Raw genomic sequence first — 23,006 nt, 5'->3', positions numbered from 1 at the left:
TGGGCCCAGGAGAATAACATGTTCAAGATCTGCTTGTCCAGGTCCTCCCTGTGGAGAACGAGAAGCACAGAAATCATAAAGCCACGATGGCTGGCCGGTACTTTATAGGACATTTACTTTAGTGCAGGACCAGGCCTAAACCCCAGATTGTGTCCCCCACGATGCACCACAATATACCTGTAAGCAGGTCATTTACCCAGATTCCTTATTAAGGACAGTCAGCTCTGAATTTAGGTTTCCAATCAATCTATCTTACATGGAGCAACCTTATCCCCACAGCAAACAAAGCAAACCATAAAATAAGCAAGGATGCAAATAGCAAACAAAACCAAAACTGTAGTGTTTCTTCAGACCTAGAAAGGGGCAACCCCGACTCTGTGCTTTTCCCTTAGCACACCAGCCTCCTTTCCTCTTTCTCCATGCCCTCTGATCCTGGAGCTATTAATCTGCAATTTAGCTTCACTCTCATTTACTGGTCATCAGTTGCAGCTGGCTCCCAGGCTTTCCAGCCATGCAGACTCCTAACCCCTAACTTGCAACTGGGTCTCAGCCCTCTGTAAGCTAAGCACCTCCTTACACTACCTTCAGGGCAGGAGGAGATATTACATGAACACTCAAATGGTCCAGTCTGAGACCCCAATCCATAAAGGAGAATGGGAATGCTAAGCATCTCAACTGTCATTCCTATGAGATGCTGCAACATCTCCAAATCAAACTATTTCATTTTTCAGGCAGAATCTCTCTTTTTCTGATAAAAAATAAGGATTTTTCCATGAAAAGCAGATGCTTTTTGTGAAGCAAAAAAAAAAAAGAAAGAAAAAGAAAAATATGAGGGAAAATTTTTGACCAGCCCGATCCGAGATGCCCCAGTGCCAGTAGTGTTCTAGGCTGAAGGGTCACTATAGTGATCCCTACACACACACCTCACCTGTTGTTGTACCCTATCCGTTCAATCTGCTGATAAGTCAGCCCCAAGTTCAACCCGATGGTCTGCCAGTCAGCTCCAATGCGCCTGGCAATGCTAAGCAGATTAGCTTGCGTCAGGTAGCCAGTCTCTTCATTCCCCAGATTTAGAGGAGGGAAGGAGAAGCCATTTGAGGGGTCACCCTGGCGCAATTTCAGTTTCTATTGAGCAGAAAAGAAGGACAGAAATGCCCTGTTAGGACAGCTTCTTTTTAAAAGGACAGCCCTACCTCATTTAGTTTCCAACACCAAGTTTTACTTCCCCACTCTGAGCAAGGAGGTGAACTGTCAGAAGTGCCAAGCAGCCTGAATTTCCACTCCAGCCAGAGCTGTGGGCATTTGGTACCTCTGAAAAAAACCAAACCTTCCAGGCCCACATTTCCAGCTCACAGCCTCTTTCTTTCCCCGTCTTTCATTAACAATTGTCTCTTGAGTTCACTTACTTCATTGTTAAGAGACAACACTTGGTCTAGACCCCAAGTCAAGGCTATAGAAACAGAAGTCCACCATACAATACCACTTTCCTTTGACACTTGCCTGGGCTGGCTGTTTGCCTTTAAGGACAAATGGCTCCTGGCACTGCACTTGTACATGGTGGCTTTATCATAACTCCATTGAACAGCCACGTACTAGACTCTTCCCTTCCTCACAAAGCTGATCATCAAGGGATTTGCATGCAAGACAAAAAACTTACCTTCATTCTAGATAGTTTCCTTCTCCCCCTCTAGTTCCTTCATTCAGAGGGGGAAAAATAATCAACCCTTCCCACACCAAAAAGACCCAACCACATGACAGTTCTCTGCAACTTGCCATTTTAATCAAGACCAGCCTTGGACTACATAAGTGGGGGCCAACCTTTATGGCAGACATGCCACAAATTAGTCCTCCAAATGCCATTCTGATCCCCTTCCCCTGTCCTATAGGTTGCCTTTTCTGCTCCCAGCCCTGTGCTCCCTTCTTGAACTGCTGTTCTGCTTTCTGGTTCCTTCCTTGTACTCCCTGCCCAATTTGCTGCTCTGCTTTCTGCTTCCTGCCCCATCTGACTCTATGAAGCCTGTCCCCTCCTTCATCTGCCATGAGACATACACAGGCTGCCTTTGCCAACTGTGACGCCCATGCTGCAGGTTGGCCACCACTGACTACAGCATCTCTGTGAATGGAACAAGGCAGGAAGATGGATGTTTAGAGAGAAGGGAGTGATCAGGTACTTTTTTATTTGTGTACATATCTCCTTGGGAGAAGAAGGGAAAGCACACAGATGCTCATCCACATAGGAAGTGTCCAGGGAAATATAATGGATATTTAAATGATTCCTGCAGTTGGGGTTGATTATCTTTAAGTGACCTCACCATAACTCTACCTTACACATTCAAGAAGTGAGTGCATATGCACAGCACTTCCCATACCTCTCCTGGCCCACATACATACACTCTCTCTCACGTGTACACACACACACAGACATTTTCCCTGTCCATCACATACTCTGAGTAGACATCTCTGCTTCTCCGTTGTCTACTCCTATTCACAAGGCCAAGTAGGAGAGACTCGAGCTTAGTGGATAGGCGTAAATACCTCCCTGTATTTAGGAGACAAAGACACTCACAGGCAGTCTGAGTGGCAGAGTAGCCAGCCAGTGGGAATCGGGCCCTTTCCTCCTCCTGCTGGCATCTTCGGGCACATTCTCTGGAACTGCTCCTCGATAGAAGGAGACCTTTGCAGGCAAAGGAGAAGACAGGATAAGAACCCAAACACCATCCCAGAAGCCATGCTTCTTTGTAATTTGTACTTTCTGGTTGGGAAGGAAGGTGTTAGGAGTTTCACATCTGATCTTCAACTTGGTCCCCACAGGATACTATTCAGTTCCCACTTGGAGCACCACTGTATTACTATAATCAGAGTGCAGTCAGACTGCAAAGTCCAGCTGCCCCTCCTTTATTGCTTATAGATCACCCATTAATGGCAGACACTTAAGATCAGATGACCACAGGCACCACCCTGGATTCATTCCACTCTCCTGTCACTGCATTTATGGGTCAGTCCCTAGAATTGATGCTGTGACAAAGCACAGCATGTACAAGGTGATGATGGTAAAAAGAGAAATAAGGCTGGGGGTAGAGGGTCTATACTCACCTGGCCTTTCACAGCTTGGTCTTTCCTATCCATTGCAGAGGTCACGTAGATTTCCTTCATGTTCTTTAAGTGGGAGTAAAAGATGAATGAGAGCCGGCCATCCATGCAGTCTGGGCGGTCTGGAGTCAGGAAAATTCAGACATCAATGCATAGGAGACCATGTCCCTTTCACCAGCAACCTTCCAGAATAGAACCTAACTCCTCCCATTGTCAGGCCTCAACCTCAGCCCCTTATGGGAAAGGGGGGCTGCCAACCTCCAGCTGTTGAAAAAGCAGGTCATATGGGAGAAAGAGCAAAATGGCCAGCAGAAAGAGGACAAGTTCCTAGGAACGAAAACAGAAGGAAAAATGCCAGGCACAAGTAGGGCATCTGCCCTTCCAAGGAACAAATCAATGAAGTGAGGAAAACCACTACAAAATAACTCCAGAGAACACAAAATAAGTGATTTCAGCTCTGTACTGTTTCCACAGTGGGAAAAAAATATGAATGAAAGAAAAAATGAAAAGGAAGGCATTATATGTAGCATTAAGACTGGCACACCTGTAGTCATCTTTCCCAAATGCCTATGGAAGAGGGTAACCTTGAGAGCTCTGGGTCCCTTTAGATTAGGCTACAGTGTCTGGTAGGGAGCAGAGGCTGTAGGCCAGACTCTGAGGTATTCCACTGCAAATGCAGTGCGACTCTATTGTCTTCATTGGAGTCACACCACTGTAACAGAAATCAGATCCTGGTTCAGAGTTTGCAGCTGTGACAAGCTCTTGCCATTTTGATGCCCAAGGATACAGCTTTGTAGATTTGTTTCTTTTCCCATCTTCCACATCTCCTGAAAACTAATCAGTGAGGGAGAGAGAGACAGATATTTAAATTCTAAAAAGGTAGCTCGCTGTACCAAATTGTTTCAGGAAATGTGTCCCAGCAGAGATGGCATTGTATATATATCAAAAATGGACTCTTGAGGTGACTGAAGAGATTTTGTTCCTTTCAAGTAACAGAGATCCCAGCGAGAGGACAGAGCTGGTTATACCTTCAGTTAAACCTATTAATCACACCAGATTATAGCCCTCTGTGGGACATAGACTCTCAGTAGATGAAGAGACAATAGTCCTAGAAGAAGTGATTCCACAGGGAAACTTGAGCACTGAAAACAAGCTGTGCCAACATCTCATTGATTCTCAGAAACTGGGCCATGTAGAGCTGTACTGCTGATGTTTGATAGCAGTAGTCTTAAGCGATGTCCCCTGAGACCATTTGAGTGAATGCAAAAGGAAATGACCATTGTTGGCTGAGAACTGGAGTGGGAAATAGAACATAGCCCCACCATACCTGCATCAATATTGATGCCTCGTTCAAAGGCTGCAAAGAACTGCTCTCCCTCAAACATCTCTACCATGTCTGATGGCTCTGGTCCTCTGTATCGGTCCTGAAGCTTTTTCAGAACTGGATCAACCTGCCGGAGATGGAAACAACATGAATGGCATGGTAGATGAGAAATATTTGCAAAGCCTGTCTCCACTACAGCCAGGCCCATGACATCTTTCATGCAGTCTAAAAGGGCAGAAAAGATTTTTCAAAGCATTAAAAAAAAAAAGAGAAAAGATTCTCAACACTGCCCTAAAAAAATAAAACCTACTGTAGAGAAGTCAGCTGCTCAGAATCACATGGTTCCTTCTGTTCTATTTCCAGGCTCAGTAAAATCCCCAAACAGATTCATGATAAAATGCAAGTCAACAGCTAAAAATTCATTCACTGTTACTGTGGTGTTTGGCAGTATAATTTTTAACCTGTCAATTACCTACCCACAATTAGGATGCTATCTTCTCCCACTTCACCCCTAATGTTTAGCGGCAGGGTGATATTTTCCCTATAAAACCCTTGTGTTGCAACGTCACCTAGCAGAAGCAGGAGTCACCTCTTAATGTCTTAAGACTATAAGCCCTTGTTTCATAAAGGCAGTGTGTACTGCATCACTCACAATGTGCTTTTATAACATCACACGCTGAACCCTTTGGGACCAAATGTGAGGAACATTTTTGTCTGGAAAAAAAAATGTCTGAGGTAAAATCCTCAAATACTGAAATCAGTGAGGTCTTTGTTGTTATTGACTTCAGTAGGGCCATAATTCTGGCTCAGGTGTTCAAGAGGGAAAATTTCCGTTCAGGTGTTTACAAGGGTATTTCTTTTCAATACTGAAGGACAATAACAAGGTCTGGCCAGGCTGGAGGATTATATCAAGACAGTATAGCTGTAACCTATAAGCCAGCATGTTGAACTAGGCAGGAAATCATTGTACCAGACAGCTGCAGGGAAGAAGCTGTTCTCTGGCCAGCTCCTAGTAGACAGGTGTCCATGCTCACTCCAGGCCCCTACTCATACATACACACTCAGAAATGACACACTCATTCAGGACAGCATAAGGTATACCTTGTGCTTGGGGACACACTGCAGCAAGACTTGCTCAGGGTCTTTTTTCCTCTGCAGAGCAATGAAGTTCACCTGGTACATGCGCAACCTCTCATAGACCTTCTTGGCAATACCACCGATGTACTTCTTGGTGGTATACCATAACCAGTACCTGGGGAAAACAGAAAGTGAGGGAGGGACTCTTAAATGGGAAGAGAAATCCCCATCAAGTCTACAAAACCAAGGGCATGTGTCTTAAACTTTCCACTTTGATGTAAGAGAACATCACCTAAACTAGAATCTCGATTCTAAAGGAGCTTGGTTTCCTCAAGCAACAGCCTCAGGTGCCCTTCTGTTCTCCTCACATAGATCATTTTCCAAGAAGCAAGAATGAAGGCAAGAAAGTTAAATGAAGACAGTAAAATGGTGGCATCGAACACACCGGGTGAAGGGAGAGATTCTGGTTGCTTAGGGGCATGGGGACAGGGAGTTTAGTATGGAATGGCTAGAGTCAGAGTAGGGACAGACTAGATAGACCATGGTCACTTCCCTCTGCTGAAACCCAGGTGGAGGAGTAGAGATTAAAAGCAAGAAGTACTGGGCAAAGCAATTGAGGCTATTAACAGAGTCATAATGCCAATGTATCCCATCCCGGCAGACGAGAGAAGTCCTATCTTGTCAATGCACTAGGGACTGGGTAGGGGAAATGGTAGGAAAAATAAATGACGGTAAAAGTGGCAAGGATCCTGGTTTTAGTGGTCACAAGAGAGGAGAAGAAGAAAACAAAGCCACCCGCTTTTCAGTCTTTTCTTCAAACACTGTCCATGAATGGACTGGAGCTCACCATGAGAAGTGGGTGACTTCAAATATTACATAGAGATGAGTAAACTCCAGCACCACCTGATCTGTGATGTCATCCCAAGTTTGGGCTTGGAGGTCACCATGAAGAAGATGTACTCTGGAACGATCCAAAGTTAGATCTAAAACCAGCAACAACAGAACAAAATTATCCTCAAGAGATACTACACGTTGTATAAGCCTCAATTGCATTTTGGATGACCATGACTTTGTTTCCAGCTTACTAACTTAGGAATCCTAGGGCAAAACAGCTGGAACTTGAGGTTAATTTTTTTTCTTACCTACAAGTGTTTACCTTTGGGAAATGCCAAATTCTGCTTTCACCAGGACTCTCTCTTGCTGACTGACCAAAGGCTGGCCCTGAATTCCCAATGCACTGGTCCCAGGCTTCCCCAGTAGGACACCTTGTCTTAACCTGACATTGTGGATGGATCAGGTAACCTAACTGATCTTTTCCTATTACCAACGTGCTTGGATATTCATCAAGCTTTTGTCTGCTTGGGCATTTCAGGGCAAGAAAGGGCTCCCAATACCAATTACATGACAGCAATACAAATAATAAGAAGTCTTACAGATGAGGCCAAGTAAACTCCCAAGCAGATTTTACTACCTAATGAGAAGGTCAGGAAAAATTGAAGGATCTGGGGATTAAAAACCTAGCAGAACAAATCTCTTCAATTTGTAATTATGTCTTCTCCCATTCATCACACCAAACCCAGCTAGATAAATGCATCTGTGGGTAGGAAACTGATTTAGGCCACAGCTAAATAAAATTGTTGAAGCTATCATTCCAGCACACACTATTTCAGCTGGTTGCATTATGCCTCACTTCCTATCTTAAGCTGAATGACATGAAGCACTTTCCTCAATGAAAGCATTACTGCGAGCTGCTAAGTAGCTGCCAGGTTCCACCCAACACGAATGGTAATAATCTGGATAAAACTGATTTCCAAGCTAGACTGGAAACTTTTTGAGATAAAGGCAATCTTTCTTGTTACTCATCAAGTCAATGCCTAGCAGTCATAACAGTGCACAAAAACCCTAGTCAGAATATCTAGAGAACCTTCTCTCAGCCACCTTTCCATAGGTGCAAGGCAAATGCAGATATGAACTGCATGCTAAGTTTTGGTTCCAAGAGAAATGTTCAGTCAGCCATGCTGTAAGCATGGGCTGACATTTTTCCCAGCTGTCTGAGGTATGTAGACACCATTTCCCACTAAAATGGGTGGGAAAAGGGAATCCCAAATGCCACCACAACACAGTTTTAGTGAATGGTTTATTGTGGGTGGATTATTGTTAGAGGTATAAAACATCATTCTTCTTGGTTTAGAACCTGTCTTAAAATGCCACCTTGAAAAATGAATGACTAAGTACTTTTGCTTCACCTCTAGCAGGAGAATATTGCTGCTGAATAACTATTTGTCAGTGCCTTATCTTGCTGTGCAGTATAAGTGCTCTATGTAGTGTGGGAATCTTCCTGAATTATTTCTGTTGGAGGCTGCAACACTGCTGAGGTGAATGGAAACATATAGATCAGAATTAGAGCTTGGATGTGCAACCTTTCCACTGCTTTCATATTCCCTTGTGCATTTAATAGCATGTAATGCTTGCAAAGCCTTTGAACAGCCCTGGGCAAAAAAAAGAAAAAAGAAAATGTAAAGCTATATATCACCATCTAAAAACCACTAGGATTTTTCCTGCCTTGCCTCTTTTTTCCCACTATAATTTTGGAAGAGAAATATGATAGTCCTTACCCTGCAGGGAGCTGATGGTGTTAGTATTGCTTCAGGATGGAAAAGACAAGTCCCAGAAGCACACTTCAGAAAAAAGTGGGAAGTAGGCGCTCCCTATGGGTATATCTACACTGTGGTCTGCAGTGTAGTGTAGTGATAATGGAGCTAAATAAGTACCTATAGCAGTCTAACCTTTTGCAGTCTAACTCCAGAGCACTTACTAGGTCAATTCACTCTGCTTCTTTGTGTTGTAGACCTGTCTCATTAGAGAGCTCTTCTATGGCTGATGTACTAAGCTTTGTGGCTAGGAACATCAGGGTTGCGCCTGCATGCCCTGAAAAGCCCTGGCTGTTTACAGCATAGTTTACTATCTAACAAATGTAATGACTTTAGCTGAGAAGATTTCTGTTGACCAAGTCCAGCAACAGACTGACCTGTGACTCCAGGTGGTAATGGTAGCTGAACTTTAACTGGCCTCAGGAAATCCAGAGAGGAGTTCTGGGAGAGACAGAGAAGAGCACTGGCTCTGGATTCTGGATCACCCATGATCTCCTTCAGGTCGTCCAGTGACACTGGCAATACCTTGACAGTAAAAAATAATCCAAACAGCTTAATGTCTGGCAGAGGGTAGAGATGCACTTTATAAACTAACAAAATGAGAGATGCATAAGCTTTTATGAGTCACAGCTCACCTCATCAGATGCTTGTGCATTTCTGATCCTATTTGTCTGTGAGATGCCCCACTACCCTGTGTTCTGCCTAATACAGCTAACTAACGTTAAGAACCTTAACAAACTGACTTTGTCAAATCAGAAGAAGATGCAGCAAAACCCAGCACAAACCACTGACTGGCTACCATGAGGAGCTGTGAATCCGTCATAGAGCCAGATTCTGCTCTTAGCTATTAGCTACTGTTATAAACCCAGCAAATGCAGCCCTGCCCCAGATCAAGTGCCTAGCACTACAATAGCAATTACAAGCATCTAATCAACCAATTAACAACCCACTAGTTTTAATGGACCAGCATGAATAGTAGCCCACTGACTCTCATTCACTGAGCTGGTATGCTATGCTTTTCATTTTCAGGGATGAGCAAGAGACTAATGCCTTATGTCACCTTTTGGCTTCTTAGGAGCAATGTGAGTAGAGCTCCATGCAGAACCTCATTCAGTCTTCTCGGGGAAAAGGCTAGAGGGACTAGAATTGGATTAAGGAAGGTTGTAGGACGGACAAAGCTTCTCACAGGGCTTTCTACACCCCACACCATGACATGACACAACTTCTCTCTGAAAATCCACTGCCTGGAAAGCTTACAGCCTTAGAGACAGGTAGGCTGCAGCAGGAAGTGGGGACACAATACATCTCTACATTATAGGCACAGTTTGTATAACTGCTCAGCCCTCCAGGACACTAGTTGAGTTTCTTATCAGGGACCAGCAGTCAGTACCTCTGAGAACTTGAGCAGAGAAGATCCAATGAGTGTTAAATGACACGAGTGGGTGCTGAACTACATCTGATCTCAGCAAAACATGCCTAATACATGAGTCATAAACCTACCATGAGTCCTATGTTCTCAAAACTCCTGCCATGCTCTAAGTACCTAGTTTTTTCCTCTAGACCAATACAGCTACAACCTGGATACCTGACACATGGAAGATATCAAATTTTAGCCGATTTTTAAAAAACGAAATCTTCATATTTTCCCAAGCATGAAGCAACTGTGACCACCTGAAACCTGAGATCCTGCTCCTGCCTTGATTCAACGGTAATTTGCATAATTACAGATCCTCACAGGAGGTGAGAGGCTCCGTATCAGTTATGAACTGACTGCCCAGAGGAGTTTTCCATCTATTGACTCCTCTGTGAAATCTGATGAAATATGAACTTTCATTTCTACCCAGGAGAACTTTTACAGTCTTTTCTCCAATGCCTGATGAAGGGTGTTATGTGCCTGAAAGCTTGCAATTAAATAACTTTTTTTTCAAAAATCTTGTTGGTCTAATAAAAGATATCATTTCTACTAGGAGTCCTCATTGCTTTAGCTCATATTACAGAGAGGAAAACTGAGATACAGAGGCTAAGTGTAAAGCCACAAGGAGTCCAGATCAGAAGTTCCCCAATCTGTGTCTGACCCACTGTCTCTTCCAGCTAGGCCACCTACCCTACTATCCAGCCCAACCAAAGGCAGCAATAACACCATGTCTAAGGTTATATTTTTGAATGACACACACCTGCAACCTGATCGTCCGAGGCTTCTCAGTGACTCCAGGAGGGAAGGTCACCTTAATGTTCGGATCCACTGTGGAAAAGAGCAATGTGCCCTCCCGTGGGACGCTGCACTTATTCTCCACGAGTTGAGAGATGACCAGGAACCAGGAGAAGTGAGGGACACTACAGAGTGCCATGTGCTTCTATTGCAGGACGTGGGGAATAGAAAACACATGCATAAGTGAGGTATTACACTATCTTTTGGACATGGAATGGGTCAAATTTTTAATAAAGTAATACTGGTAAACACCTAATGAGGTCTGTGGAATGATGGCAGCCAAAGGTTCATTTATACAGCATGTGTGTGTATATAATACGAGAGATACAATTGGTCACGCTTACATCCAAAGAAATCTACCAATAAAGTCAATTTACTTAAGATACAAAAGACAAAACTTGCACTATGACAGCTGTGAATGATATTATGGGAGACCAAGATGGTAGTATATGCCATGCTCCATACTGGTAGGGGAAGCATGGATTGATGTAACAAGGCAGGGCCCTGTTACTAAGGGTGTGGGGGAGTCTGAACAGCCCTGTACCCTGGAAGCACCTCCTCATGCCCACTCCAGACCTGGAAGGACTCACTGAAGTTCTGGGGAGATGCAGTGAGTCTCCCAGCAAGGGACCTGACACAGGTGTGGTGAATGAAGAAGAGTCAGACATGTGGGTCAGAACCAGCAGGGGGAAGAATAAAAGGTGCTGAAAACAGCCTCAGGGTGCTACACCTAGCTAGAGGAGGCTGCCTAGAGCCTAGGGTTATCAGGCAGCCCCCAGGAGGGGCCCGGGAGCAGGGCTCCTGCTCATTTCTTTTTGCTCCTTCATTTTGTTTGCATAAGCCGGCAGGCTCTGCAAAGCCTCTAAGAGAAAAGATGTGGCCAGTAGGAGAAGCCTGTGAAGATCTGCTGGAAGTCACCTAAGTGCTAGTTCATTTAACTTTTTTTGCTTATTTTGAATTTTTGACAAGCCCTGGGTAGCCTCGGGGTGTTATCTACTGGCCTGGCTGCAGCAGAGGCAAGGGCCCTGAACAGTGGGTCCTTGGGCAATGCCAGCAGCAAAAGTAAAAATGGTCAGCTCTGCTAGCCTGACCAAACATGCCTGGTTGTGATCAGCCCATAGCAGCTTACAGTTGAACCTTCACTAAACTCCCACTTCACTTCATATATGGCCCAACCCAGCAGAATCTATAGCAAGATGGAGCACTGCGCGCTGGAGCCTCTTATCTCCCAGAGCCACATCTCTACTTGAGTGATGGGCAGATGCTTCACTCCACTCCATTTAAGATGAACAAAGCGCACTACTTGGGGTCATCCAAAGCTCCCTTGGGTGTCTCTGGGTTGGGAGAAGTTGAGTCCTGCCACCCACTGCAGATGAAAATCGGGTATCTTGTACACGATGGGGGGTTATCCCAACCTGTTACCTTTGTCTTTCTTTTCCACTTCAGTTTCGTTCCCAAGTCACTCCAGCTCTGCCCACTGAAGGTCCGAACCACCACCTCTCGCTCGTGAATGGTTTGAGGGGAGGCGTAAGGCATGCAGATCTGCACCTCCTGGCAGGGTAATGGGAAAATGGGGCATTTTCATGAGACACCAACAAGAATAGCAGACCAATTCTAGTGGCCTTCACCCACTCCACTATATAGGCAAGGCAAGGCCAAGAGCAGATTTGAAGCAGGGAATGGAGGTAGTCAGGGAATTTGATCTCTTTTGTAGCCTGTCGGCACCAAAGGCAGCCAGACGAGGAGCTAAGGAGGATTCTCTGGCAGGAACAGTCAGGTGTATGTGTTGTTGTGTTTTTCAAAAAAGCTCAGGATCTGATGGGATGGCTGAGAAATCCTCATCTCCTGTTGACTACAATCTAACTTCTCTGAGGCTACTTGTGGGAGTGCTGCTCACCAACCCAAACTTGGTGACTTAAAAGGACTTTGGGTTCAGATGGTGTGTTGTGTTTGTGGAAGTGGGGGGGGGTGTTTGTTTAACTTGGGTTGTTTTCTCAAAAAGAATTCATCTCCTCACCTTATCCCAGCATACCCCAAGGGCAGGGTGCAAGTGGTCTCCTGAGATCAAACGCAGGAACAGGCCTACACTACAGGAGGAGAAGATGTATTGTATCTGAGGAAGGTCTCATCCCTAGAGCAGATCAAGTGCTAGGAGAGAGGAGGGTGAAGGTGCCAGGACAGAGCAGTCCTGAGGCAAAAGACCTTGCCAGCACTGAGTATTTTCTGTGGTGCTTTCTTTAACATTTGATCCATGCAAATGTTTGGGAGCAGCTGTCTGAGTTCCAGCAATCGGGGCACTTGGCACACAGGGTCCAGACAGACCCCATGGAGTAGCTCCTTTAGACCAAAAGAGGGTTTTTTTCTAGCCAAATCACATGTGCACATCTAGCCCCACAAGCTACAGCAAACCCAGAGTAGTACTCCACCCTCTCCCACCACCTGCCTCACCTGCTGGAATTCAAGCCCATGAGGCTGTAGCTCCAGGACTTTGCTCAACAGGATATCATGATGCCTCAGCTTCACCCACTGTGGGTCAGGAACGAGTGTTTGGAAATGGATTGTGATAGAGGTGGTGGCAGCCCCAGGGGGGAAGTAAAGCCGGATGCCGCAGGCCAGGAGAGCTTTGCAGCCTTTGGGTGTCACGGTAAAGCTTAAAGCAAAGGTTTATGTGAAGAACGGCATACAAGGACATCACTCAACTTCTCCTTTCCCACCTCCAGCCCCCTCCCTGACCAGCAAGACCTAAAGTCTGTGCATTAGATAGTAAAACTCTGACACATCAGAAACACCAGCCTTGTCTCTATCTGGTCCACCTGAATCAAGGCCAAGGACCCTCTGTGCAGCTCTTAGCCCAACGAAGCTCTGATCTGAGCTGGGTAATGCAAAGTACTATTAATTAAAGAAACATTCTGTGAAATACCTGCTCTCATCCGGTGCCAGGACCAGCCTTTGTAACTCTTCTGAGCTGGATTCATCTGCAGACAATCAGAATAAGAAGGGCAAGTGGGATAGAAGAGCAGTGCCAGTGGAGGCCATTTGTGACTCACCGATATGACAGGTTATACCTGGCTTCCTTTTTCCACTGGCATCATGCCACAACCCTCCCTCTGTCTTGCCAGAAAGATCTTTCCAATGAGCAGGCTGAGCAAAGGCATTTGCAAGGAGTATTTGTGTGTTAGAACGAACAGGAGTTCAGAGACTGTCTCTCAGGACTAGCTTTGTCTGTAACCACATATGCAGGCAAATGTCTTTCCTTGATTCATCCCCTCTCCTGTTACAACTGTAAACTCCCCAAGGAAGAGACAGATTCTTGCCTTTGCCTGTGCAGCAATACATATACTAGTAACGTGGTCACAGAAATAAATTGGGATCTAACGCTTACCCCTCACCCCCAACTCAAATCACATTCACAACCTAGCACGTGACACTTGCTGGAGACTGGAAGCAGCTGTTCAAGACCCAGTGAAGCAGAAGAGAGATAATTACCAGCCATCAGGGGCATCTCAGGTTCTCCTAGAGGATTGCCTCGGAGACGTACGAAAGGTTTGCTCTGGATCTCAGGGGGGATGTAGCGGAGCCTGTTGTTTTGCAAGTCAAGCCCGAACAAGTTGGGAAGGTTGGCGAGGGATGCAGGGACTGTCACTAGGAGATTGCTGTGAAGATGCAGCTGCTGCAGAGATGTCAAATTGGCTGCAGGTTAGAATAAGCAGAAAAATTGCCCCCTTGGTAGATCTATGGGTACAGATTCCATCAGCAGCTTACCACAATAGATACCCACTACCCAAATGCCCCTTCCCCCCCACTGCCTAACTCCCCGAAGAGAGACAAAAATCATAGAGGTGCCTAAACGTTGTCTGTATATCGAAATCATGGAAGAGGCACCAAGATCAGTGGAACAGGGAGCAGTAAAGTTCTTTCGGTCAAGGATCGTCTTTCTGTTTTGTGCGACAGCTCCTACCATGACAGGGTCCCTGTCCTATAACCTAGGCTGTGGGATGTAAATAATGACAACTATCATGGGAAAGGTCTGGGCACAGCAAGACAGAAGGCAGGAAAAGGTAGGGAAGTAGCCCCAGTCCAAACAGGCCTAAAAACACAGGTGACCCACACATGATTGAAGGCAGAGCAACCAGTTGGTGCAATTAATTGTTTCTCCTGACTTCCCTCCCCTTCCTCCTCACCCATCATACACACAGACACCTTGGTTCATATCAGCAAACCTGCACAGAAGCAGAAACCCTGTCAGAGGCCTGCCAAGGGCCCAGATCCTCATCTGAGATAAATGAGATTGAAGTTCCTGGAGTTATACTGATGTCCACTAACCAATGATTGCACAGTGGGTTTTCTTTTCACTCTTCAAGGTGACCAACTGACCAATCAACTGAGCTGAGTTGGCTCCAAACAGACTAGATCCTCCCCTTTTGCAAGTAAAACTAGGGGGATCTCCCAAAGAACCTCATAGTGAGAGAGACCAAATTGCATCTTGAGGCTGATTTTTTTTCATGCCTTTCTGCTCAAGGACCCATCCACTCTATTTCAGGAGCAGGAAATTTCTGTCTGTCTCTCTCTCTTCTAGGCGCATCTCTTACCTAGTGAGTCGGGGACATGAGTTAACTGGTTCCCTGAGAGATTCAGCTCCACGCAATTGTAAAGATTCCCAATTTCCTCAGGGAGGCTTTCCAGTGTGTTCTCAGATAAGTCCAGATTCTGCAGTGCTACCAGCTCCCCAATGCTCTGAGGCAGATCCCTGAGATGGTTTTTTATGGCGGAGAAGACAGTCAGCTTAGTGAGATGACCAAAGTCCTCAGGCAGCCCCACCAAGAAGTTGTGGCTTACCACAAGTACACCAAGGTTGGCAAGCTGGGTGATGCAGCTGGGTAAGCTGGAGAAGCTATTGAAGCTGAGATCCAGGTGAGTGAGGCACATGAGGTTTCCAAAACTGGGAGGCAAGGTTGTCAGGGAGCCTCTCTGACATGCACCAAATTCATCCTGGGCATGTCCACCTGGGGCAGGGAAAAAGAGAGAGAGAGGCCTTCATCTTACACAGATTATATGTGGTTAGTTAAAGATGTTCATGCATAATCACGGTCACGTCAATAGGATGGAAAACTGGAAGGAGTTCAGTTCACAATCATTCTGGACAACCACCACCCTCCATCCTGCCCATCACTCAGGTCTAGACCTGGCAGTCTGCTTCCCCTGAGCCCTCTCTCTAGGTCTTCCTATAGACGTGGCCATCATACTTACCAATTCTTTCTGCATGATGTTTCTAAGAGCTGGCCTTTCCTATCCATCCATCCTGCTAAAACTCATCATCTCATGCCTCAATCACTACCATGTCCTTTTCTCTGATGTGGACAAAAGGCTGTGTTGCCTCTCAAGTATGCTACCACAAAGTTTATTTCAAAGCTCATCATTTTATACAATGACCCCATCCTGTCACCCCAACTCCCCACTTCTTCCACATCTCTGTACTCACTGCCTCCTTCTCTATCACAGTGGTGCTCAACCTTTCAACCCTATGGGCTGGATGAATAGCACAGGACCAGTCCACAGGCTGGATCAGGCTCTGCATGCCAGGACTGTGCCCCTCACCACCTCTGCCCAGCTCTGTGCCAGCCTGAACAGCCCCATGCTACCCTGATCAACAACACACTGACCCAATTAGCCATGCACCATCCCAATCAATCCCACACCACCCTGATTAGCCCCAATCAGTCGCACATCACCCCAGTTAACCAGATCAGCTCCCATCAGCCCCACATGCCCAATTCAGCACATAGGCCCACACCATCTGCCCCACGGAGCTCCCCACAGGTCCAGAAATTTGGCAGCAGGAATGGCTATTAGATGCCACTGCTTCCCCACTGCCAAATGTTCAGACCATGAGGATATCCATGTGCTGGATCTGGTCCATGCACTGAGGGCTGAGCACCCCTGCTCTATCACATTAAATAAGCTGCTTGTCTGCACTTTCAAGGCTCTCCCTGGCATTCTCAAAGGATTTCTGGCTGGTTTGTGATTTAATAAGGCAAGTGATACACCCAGAAAAAAAGTGTTAAAAAGCAACATGTGAGTCAAGCTCAGCCTTCAAAAAATATACCAGCATCCTCCATACACCTTTCTTCTGCCATCCCTATGTGAATGTTTACATCGTAGGATACCAGAGGATTTTTTTGTTACACAGTAGAAGAAAGATTACTATTTGGGAAACCCTGGATTAGCAAAGTAACAAACAACTGGTTTACAAAGAGGCATATAAAAACATACTAATTATTCGTTACTTTGTTTATCCAGAGTTTCTCTCCTCAATATCAATATTTACTGTGTGACACAGGAGAAAAACCCTCTGGTACACACTCTGTTGTGCTGCAAGATGCTCAGGTATCCATAGGAAAATGTTGTCATCTCCAGGGATGTGCTGTCATCTAAAGACAAGTAGTGTCATCTGATGGAGAACCAAGAAATTAAGTCATTTGCCCACAGTCACATACAAAGTCTGTGGCAGAACAAGGGACCAAGTCCCTGACTAGCAGTAACTACTGGGCTGCCCTTTATCATGGAAGTATCTATGTGTTTCCCTTCTGAAAGCCGGGTGGTTCAATATTGTTAAAGGTTACTAGACACATGCTTGTAGCGTACAGATCCCAAAACCAAAAATAATACAATAGTCAACGGATGTTTCTCTCTATATTTTTAAGCATCATCAGACCACAGGCTCTAAATCATGCATATATACATATATATATATATATATATCTATATATCTATATATATATATATATATATATATGTATATATGCACACATCCACACTGATATTTTTTGTGTTTTGGGTAAAGTGACAAGCACCCACTTCTGCAAATGCAGCTGACCTTCCTTGAACCCTCTTCCCCATGTTATGCTAATGCCATTTGGTTTATGATCTGGCCAGAAAACCAGAACAGAATGAAATCCAGTGAAAGGGACTGTTACGCTTTCAAAAAAGGGAGATGAGAAGGGAGGAAAACAGGTGACCACACATTCTAACGTCTTCAAATCAGACTCTCTTCAACTGAAAACATCTCATTTCAAGTGACTTTAAAATAAAAGACCGCACCTGTCAGACTGAATGAAGTCAGGAAATTGGTCCCCAAGCACTGTGGAAACAAAGGAAGGACGTAAATGCCCTTAAGCTGCATCTTGCTAAAATCTGCCATTTGTATGCAGCTCCCAACTAGCTCAGCTGAGACCTGGAGCCACTGCAAGGGGCAGCTAGTACACAGTGAAAATTGAAAGTCCATCTGTCCGGCAGATGTGCAGGCTTACCTTTGAGGACCAGGGATTTCAGGCTCCTCAGGGCAGGCAGGATGGCCAGCGTGGAGGCTATGGGGTCCTCATTGCAGTTCAACCGCAGGAACTCCACCTGAGTCACCTCCTTCCTTCGCTTGTCAAACAGGTCAAGAAACTGGTGACAGCCGTCAGGATAAACATCCAGGTTAAGCCTGTTGCCTGCAAGGCGAGATCCATCCAGCTCGGGAGCCACCAAAATGCCCTCCCCCAAAGCATCCCCAGGCTCTTGCAGCTTGGCCATCTTCTACTGTCGGTCTGCTGGGGACCAAGCATGTTCTGACTTGCCAGGCGGGCAAGCACTGGCAGCCCCACTGCAAGGCAGCCGTGAAAAGGAGACAGGAGGCTCTGAAAAAAAGAGGACAAAGCACTCAGTGAAGCCCTGTTCATATGGGCACTGTATTTATTTCACCACAGATTGACAGAAGAGGGGGGGGGGGTGGAATAGCCACCAAGAAAGCATCCCCTCCCTTTAGACAGAAAACAAATTTCATTTGTGTAGTCACCCAGGCAAAAAGAGACTTTAATCGGGTAATAGTGAATACTGAAGGGGTCACATCTTATGTTAACAGATCTCAAAGTACTTGGCAAAGGAGGACAGTATCATTGTCCCAAACACAAATTGGTGATACTGAGGCAGAGTGATGGAGAGATGTGCCCAAGGTTAACCAGTAGACCAGTGGCAGAATTAGGACTGGACCCCTCAGCCCTGTCTTCTGTCCAGAGAGTGATGGTACATGGCTGTGCAACTAGTAGCAAGGCCATGCAGGTCAAGCCAAGCCATGTCAGGCCAGAGAAGATGACACTAAGTAAACCTGAAGCTGAAGTGTACCAGAAAGGGCTACTGGCACTCCTTCTGGCTCATCCAAGGAATTAAAGGGAGGTTTGGGAGATGCTAGTGCCAGAAAGGCCTGACAGGGACTGAGGTAATATAGTGGTTGGGAATGAGCCCTGCAGGATGTTGCATTGGGAAGGACCAGCTGCAGGAGACTGCATGCCAGCAGACCCGGAGCATCTTGTTTCTGAGCAGCACTATCTGCCCTGTGGCCCTGTCAACAAGACTCTCTCATCACAAGGACCTGCCCACTGACAACAGATGTGGCAGGGGAGTCAAGGACAGAAACTAAGTTTGACTTCTGTGTTGGCCATATGGACTACACAGCACCTGAAGAAGGGGGCTGGGGTGCATGGTCAAGCACCCAAATGGATGCTCTCTGTGCAAATGAGGAGTGCCTTCAACTGCTACTGAAACGCATGAAGCAACATCCATTTTTTTAAGTATCAATGTCTTGCAAGGACCGCATCCAAGAAGCACAGATGCAGTCAATAAAAACCTAAGTTCCAGCTTGGAAGCAGACAACAGGCAGAACTTTTTTCCCCCCTCAGCAACCTGCGTAATTCTTAAAGGGAGAAAAATGAATGAGGACAACACAATACGGTCCACTATTACAGTAAGGGATAATGTACAAGGACTCATGCAATATTCTTATGTGGACTCTCTACTTCTTTGCTGTGTAATAGGAAATACATATTTGCTTGAAATGTGCAGAGACATAAAGGAGGGGAAAAAATCTCACAGCTTATGCACTAGCAGGTAGTGGGAAGAGCAATGGAGGCCACGCACACAGCCTTCCAGGAGAAGAAGGGCTTGACAAGAGTCTGCTTACTGTGATAGTGGACAGTATCATATTATCCTCATTCATTTTTTTTCCTTTAAGAATTACGCAGGTTGCTGAAGGGGGAAAAAGTTTTGTCTGTTGCCTGCTTCCAGACTGGAACCTGGATTTTTATTGACCACATTGACAGTATGAACTGAAAGAAAGCTCACCTTTACAGCCTCCTTCATTTGTATAGTCCGTTATCCCAGTCAAAGTGAATGTAAAAGGCACCAGGCTGTTCTCATCTGACAACCCTAGGTTTTGGAGGGGGCAGCATCATTTACCCATTTGCAGCAGAGGAGGGAATGTCATACAGTGAGCCCCAGTGGTCATCCACCAAAGCAGGGGCAGAGTCAGGAGTGCAACCCAGCCCTCTGCTGTCTAATGCTCCAGCCACTGAGGCCCTTGCCACCGATGGGTGAACCCCGCAATAAATTTAGACTGTTCACCCATGCAAAGTAATGAGCATGCCGGAAAAACATCCATCCAGCTGTGAAGAGAGCCACCCAGCTACAAAGTGAGCGCTTGAAAATGTGCGACAACTTTGTAGCTGGTTTCTATCTGGTGCTCATTTGAACGTGTGGCAGGGCCCCAAATGACACTGCTGCTCCAGGGCACTTGGGGCACAAGCCATGGCATTGTCCCCGAGCTGCCCTGGGGGTGAAAGTCCCAGAAACCCAGAATGACAGATTGCGGGCAGGCAACTCCCAACACCTGGCACTAGAGGAGGGGGAAAAAGACAGGGGCAGGGGAGGAACACACACACACACACACACTCTCTGCAGCCTGCCTCTTCTCCTTTGCACGCACACACATCCAAGATCACAGCCTGCCTCTTCCCCCCCCCCTTGCACACACACATACACACACCCAAGATCGCAGCCTCCCGCTTCCTCCCCCCTTCCCCCCGAGCCTACCGTGCGCGGGCCGATGCAACAGGGAAACCTCCCCTTCCTCCCAGCAAACTTTGCAACGAGTTTGCAAGCCGGGGAGCGGCGCGGTAGCGGGCGATCCAGGCAGGCCGGGGCCCGGGGGCAGGAGGAAGGAGCGATCCCCGTGGTCCTGCAGCAGCACGTGGGCAGGGGCTGGCCGAGGGGCTCTTACCAGGGCCGGCCGCCTGCGCCCAGCGCGCCACTGATCCGAGCCCGGCCCAGCCCCGGCACAGGCCCTTCCCTGGCTTAAAGACACAGCCCCGCTCAAGTGCGTCTCAATCAGGGGCTCCGGAGTGCAGCGAAGGTCATAGCACGACAGGAAAGCAGGGCTGGGAGGGACCTCATGAGACCATCCAGTCCAGCCTCCTGCTCAAGGCAGGATCATCCCTGGCTGGGCCATAAGAGACCCCATAGGCAACTAGTGTCCTGGCCATTTGAGCAGAGAAGACTGACCCTGCCCCACTCCCACCTCCCCAGATGCAACAGGCCAGGGTCAGGGACAAAACAGGCTGATGGAAGAAGAGGGCAGAGTTGGGAAAGAGGTGGCGACTATTAAATAAAGATGGGCAGAAAAGGAGATCTTGAAACTCTAGGCAAATACCCAACCAAGTACACACATACTCCAGGCTAGGAAGGGACAAGAGGGTTTTTTTAAAAAAAAACAACATTTTTTTTGTGATTGGCATTTGATCTGCTGGCCACCTTCTCTCTGTTGCGCCAGGGAGAGGAGGATGGGGGGCTGTGGAGCTGCTAGCTGCTCCTAGGAGGGAAGGGGCTTAAAGGAACCCCTCTTGTGTGGTTGGAATGGCTAAGGCATGCACGCACACAGGTAGGGGTAGCTGGGTGTGCATAGATAGGTGATTCTCAGCCAGGGTGGTGTTAGTCCCTGGGGTGCCTTGAGAGCCTTTTAGGGGTGCTACAGGGTACCATTGTGAGGTGTGCAAGCATGCCCCATGACATAAACCTGGAGATTTCAAGCAGGAATCTAGCTGCAAAAACACTGTGATCCATTGTGGTGGTTCCAGGTTCTTTGCAACGGAAGGACTGCTGCTATTTTTCTGTGAAAAATGAGTGAAACCAAGAGCTGGGCTTTACCAAGGGGTACCTTGAGTCTAAAGAGAGATACTCTGAGTCTAAAAAAGGTTGAGAACTACTGATATATGGGTTGCTGCATATACGCAGAGGAATTTTCTTACAGAATTCTAGGACTGGAAGGGACCTCAGAGGCCATCTAGTCCAAACCCTTGTGCAGATGCAGGATGTGCTATCCCTAAACCACCCCAGGCATACCCCATGGAGCCACTACCTGAAAAGCTCCCATGAAAGAGATTCCTTGGCTTCCCTCAGCAGCTTGTCCCACTGTCCTGCTGACCTTGCAGTCAGGAATTATATTCCTGAGATGTGATCCACATCTCCTTTGCTGCTCATAATGCATCAGCTACATTCATAAAGGCATTTTGATGTACCTCCATTGGTAACACTGATTATTATTGGTGCTCTTTTGGCCTAAATGGTTAGTCAAAATGTGGGGTCTATCCAGACTACTTTTGCTAAAAGGACATGTCTTTCTTCTTCTTTGGCAATCCCTTGCAGTTGAGGATGACTGTCTTACTGTGTGTCTGAAGATGGCTGACAAGACCCATCCTGGATTGACAGACTCTACTGCAGCTCAGATGTGTTTGTGTGTGGGGTGGTTGGTGCTGGATTTTTTACTTGGTCCACAACACGCTGTTTCTGCTGCTCCCACTTCTCCATCTCCTGTTGTTGTTGTTGTGAGGTTTCAAAGTACTGAGATCCCTGCAGCAGACTCTTCCTCTCCGTGGGGTGGTCCTGGGCAATAGTCTCCCATGAGCTGACATTGATGTTGCATTTTTTTAAGTTGGCTTTGAGGACCTTCCCTGAAGCACTTTCTCTGCGCTCCTCTTGAATGTATGCATTGGCTGAGCTGGGATATATCAGTCAGAAATGGCTTTGGTATAATCATGTTTAGAGACAATGGATATGCATGAAGTAGAACAAAGTAGCAGCAAAACACAGCTGGTGGTTTGCATGTTCAGAAATTCAAGCATGTTCAAGCATGTGCCCAAAAGAAGCTGTGTCCCCGGTTCCTCATAGGGTTGTGTACACAACAGTTTCTCTCACTATCAGCTGGTTTCCTCTTGGCTCTTGATCTCTCTCTCCTACAGGCACAGTCAAACTCCTAATCTTCTAACCCCTCTGTTTATAATCAATCCCAGGAGCATCCCTAAAACCACCTGACTTAAGTTTACTCAGGCTTTGCCCAGTGGCCTTGTGCCTTGGGTGATGGTCTCCTATTGTTTCCTGTTATCATAACATAAATGGGTATAACTGTTATTACCACTTAGCTTGAATGAAGGGTGGCTGGCCTACCAATCAGATTTAGCCTGCTCTGTGACTGATAGCAACCATTATCATCATCTCCTATTATTTACTGCCAAAAAAGGCCCAGCCAGGATCAAAGCTCTGTGGCATTAATAAATGCTGTAATAAATATGTCGTCAAGCATGGTCCATGCTCTGATGTAATTTAATTCTCTCTTCTAATCGATAAGCCACGGCAAATGTCAAGGGCTATAGGCTGTACAGGAGGGACAGGACAGGGAGGAAAGGCGGGTGTGGCACTCTACATTAAGGAGGAACACACATCCTCATCAATTAGCACAGAGTCAGAGGAGGGGCACTCTGAAGTGCTCTGGGTTAGAATACAAGGCAGTCGA

General features: G+C 46.4%; 1 protein-coding gene across 2 annotated transcripts in view; it reads right to left on the bottom strand.

Annotated features, from left to right (window-relative positions):
- The window catches only part of PIDD1 (p53-induced death domain protein 1), a 25,420-nt gene extending 5,673 nt beyond the window's left edge, over positions 1-19,747 (bottom strand). Inside the window, exons 1-16 of one of the 2 annotated variants that reach the window (XM_019519783.1) lie at positions 19,508-19,747; positions 17,659-18,027; positions 14,941-15,354; positions 13,838-14,041; positions 13,272-13,326; positions 12,800-13,001; positions 11,774-11,902; positions 10,317-10,496; positions 8,519-8,667; positions 6,339-6,479; positions 5,516-5,666; positions 4,418-4,541; positions 3,094-3,212; positions 2,567-2,674; positions 929-1,125; positions 11-48 (exon numbers count right to left, since the gene is read on the bottom strand). In XM_019519783.1, coding sequence (XP_019375328.1) covers positions 11-48; positions 929-1,125; positions 2,567-2,674; positions 3,094-3,212; positions 4,418-4,541; positions 5,516-5,666; positions 6,339-6,479; positions 8,519-8,667; positions 10,317-10,496; positions 11,774-11,902; positions 12,800-13,001; positions 13,272-13,326; positions 13,838-14,041; positions 14,941-15,354; positions 17,659-17,923 — 2,476 coding nt within the window. In that variant the 5' untranslated portion in view covers positions 17,924-18,027; positions 19,508-19,747. Of the gene's footprint in view, positions 1-10; positions 49-928; positions 1,126-2,566; positions 2,675-3,093; positions 3,213-4,417; positions 4,542-5,515; positions 5,667-6,338; positions 6,480-8,518; positions 8,668-10,316; positions 10,497-11,773; positions 11,903-12,799; positions 13,002-13,271; positions 13,327-13,837; positions 14,042-14,940; positions 15,355-16,711; positions 17,042-17,658; positions 18,028-19,507 lie in introns of those variants that run through there. The other variant, XM_019519784.1, reaches the window with a different exon arrangement.
- Positions 19,748-23,006: the final 3,259 nt, after the last annotated feature.

Source organism: Gavialis gangeticus, unplaced genomic scaffold (genome assembly GCF_001723915.1).
Source record: "Gavialis gangeticus isolate Ggan-Ray unplaced genomic scaffold, GavGan_comp1, whole genome shotgun sequence".
Classification (NCBI taxonomy): Eukaryota; Metazoa; Chordata; order Crocodylia; family Gavialidae; genus Gavialis; species Gavialis gangeticus.
Note: the sequence above shows the minus strand (reverse complement) of the source record. Positions and strands in the feature narration are given on the sequence as shown.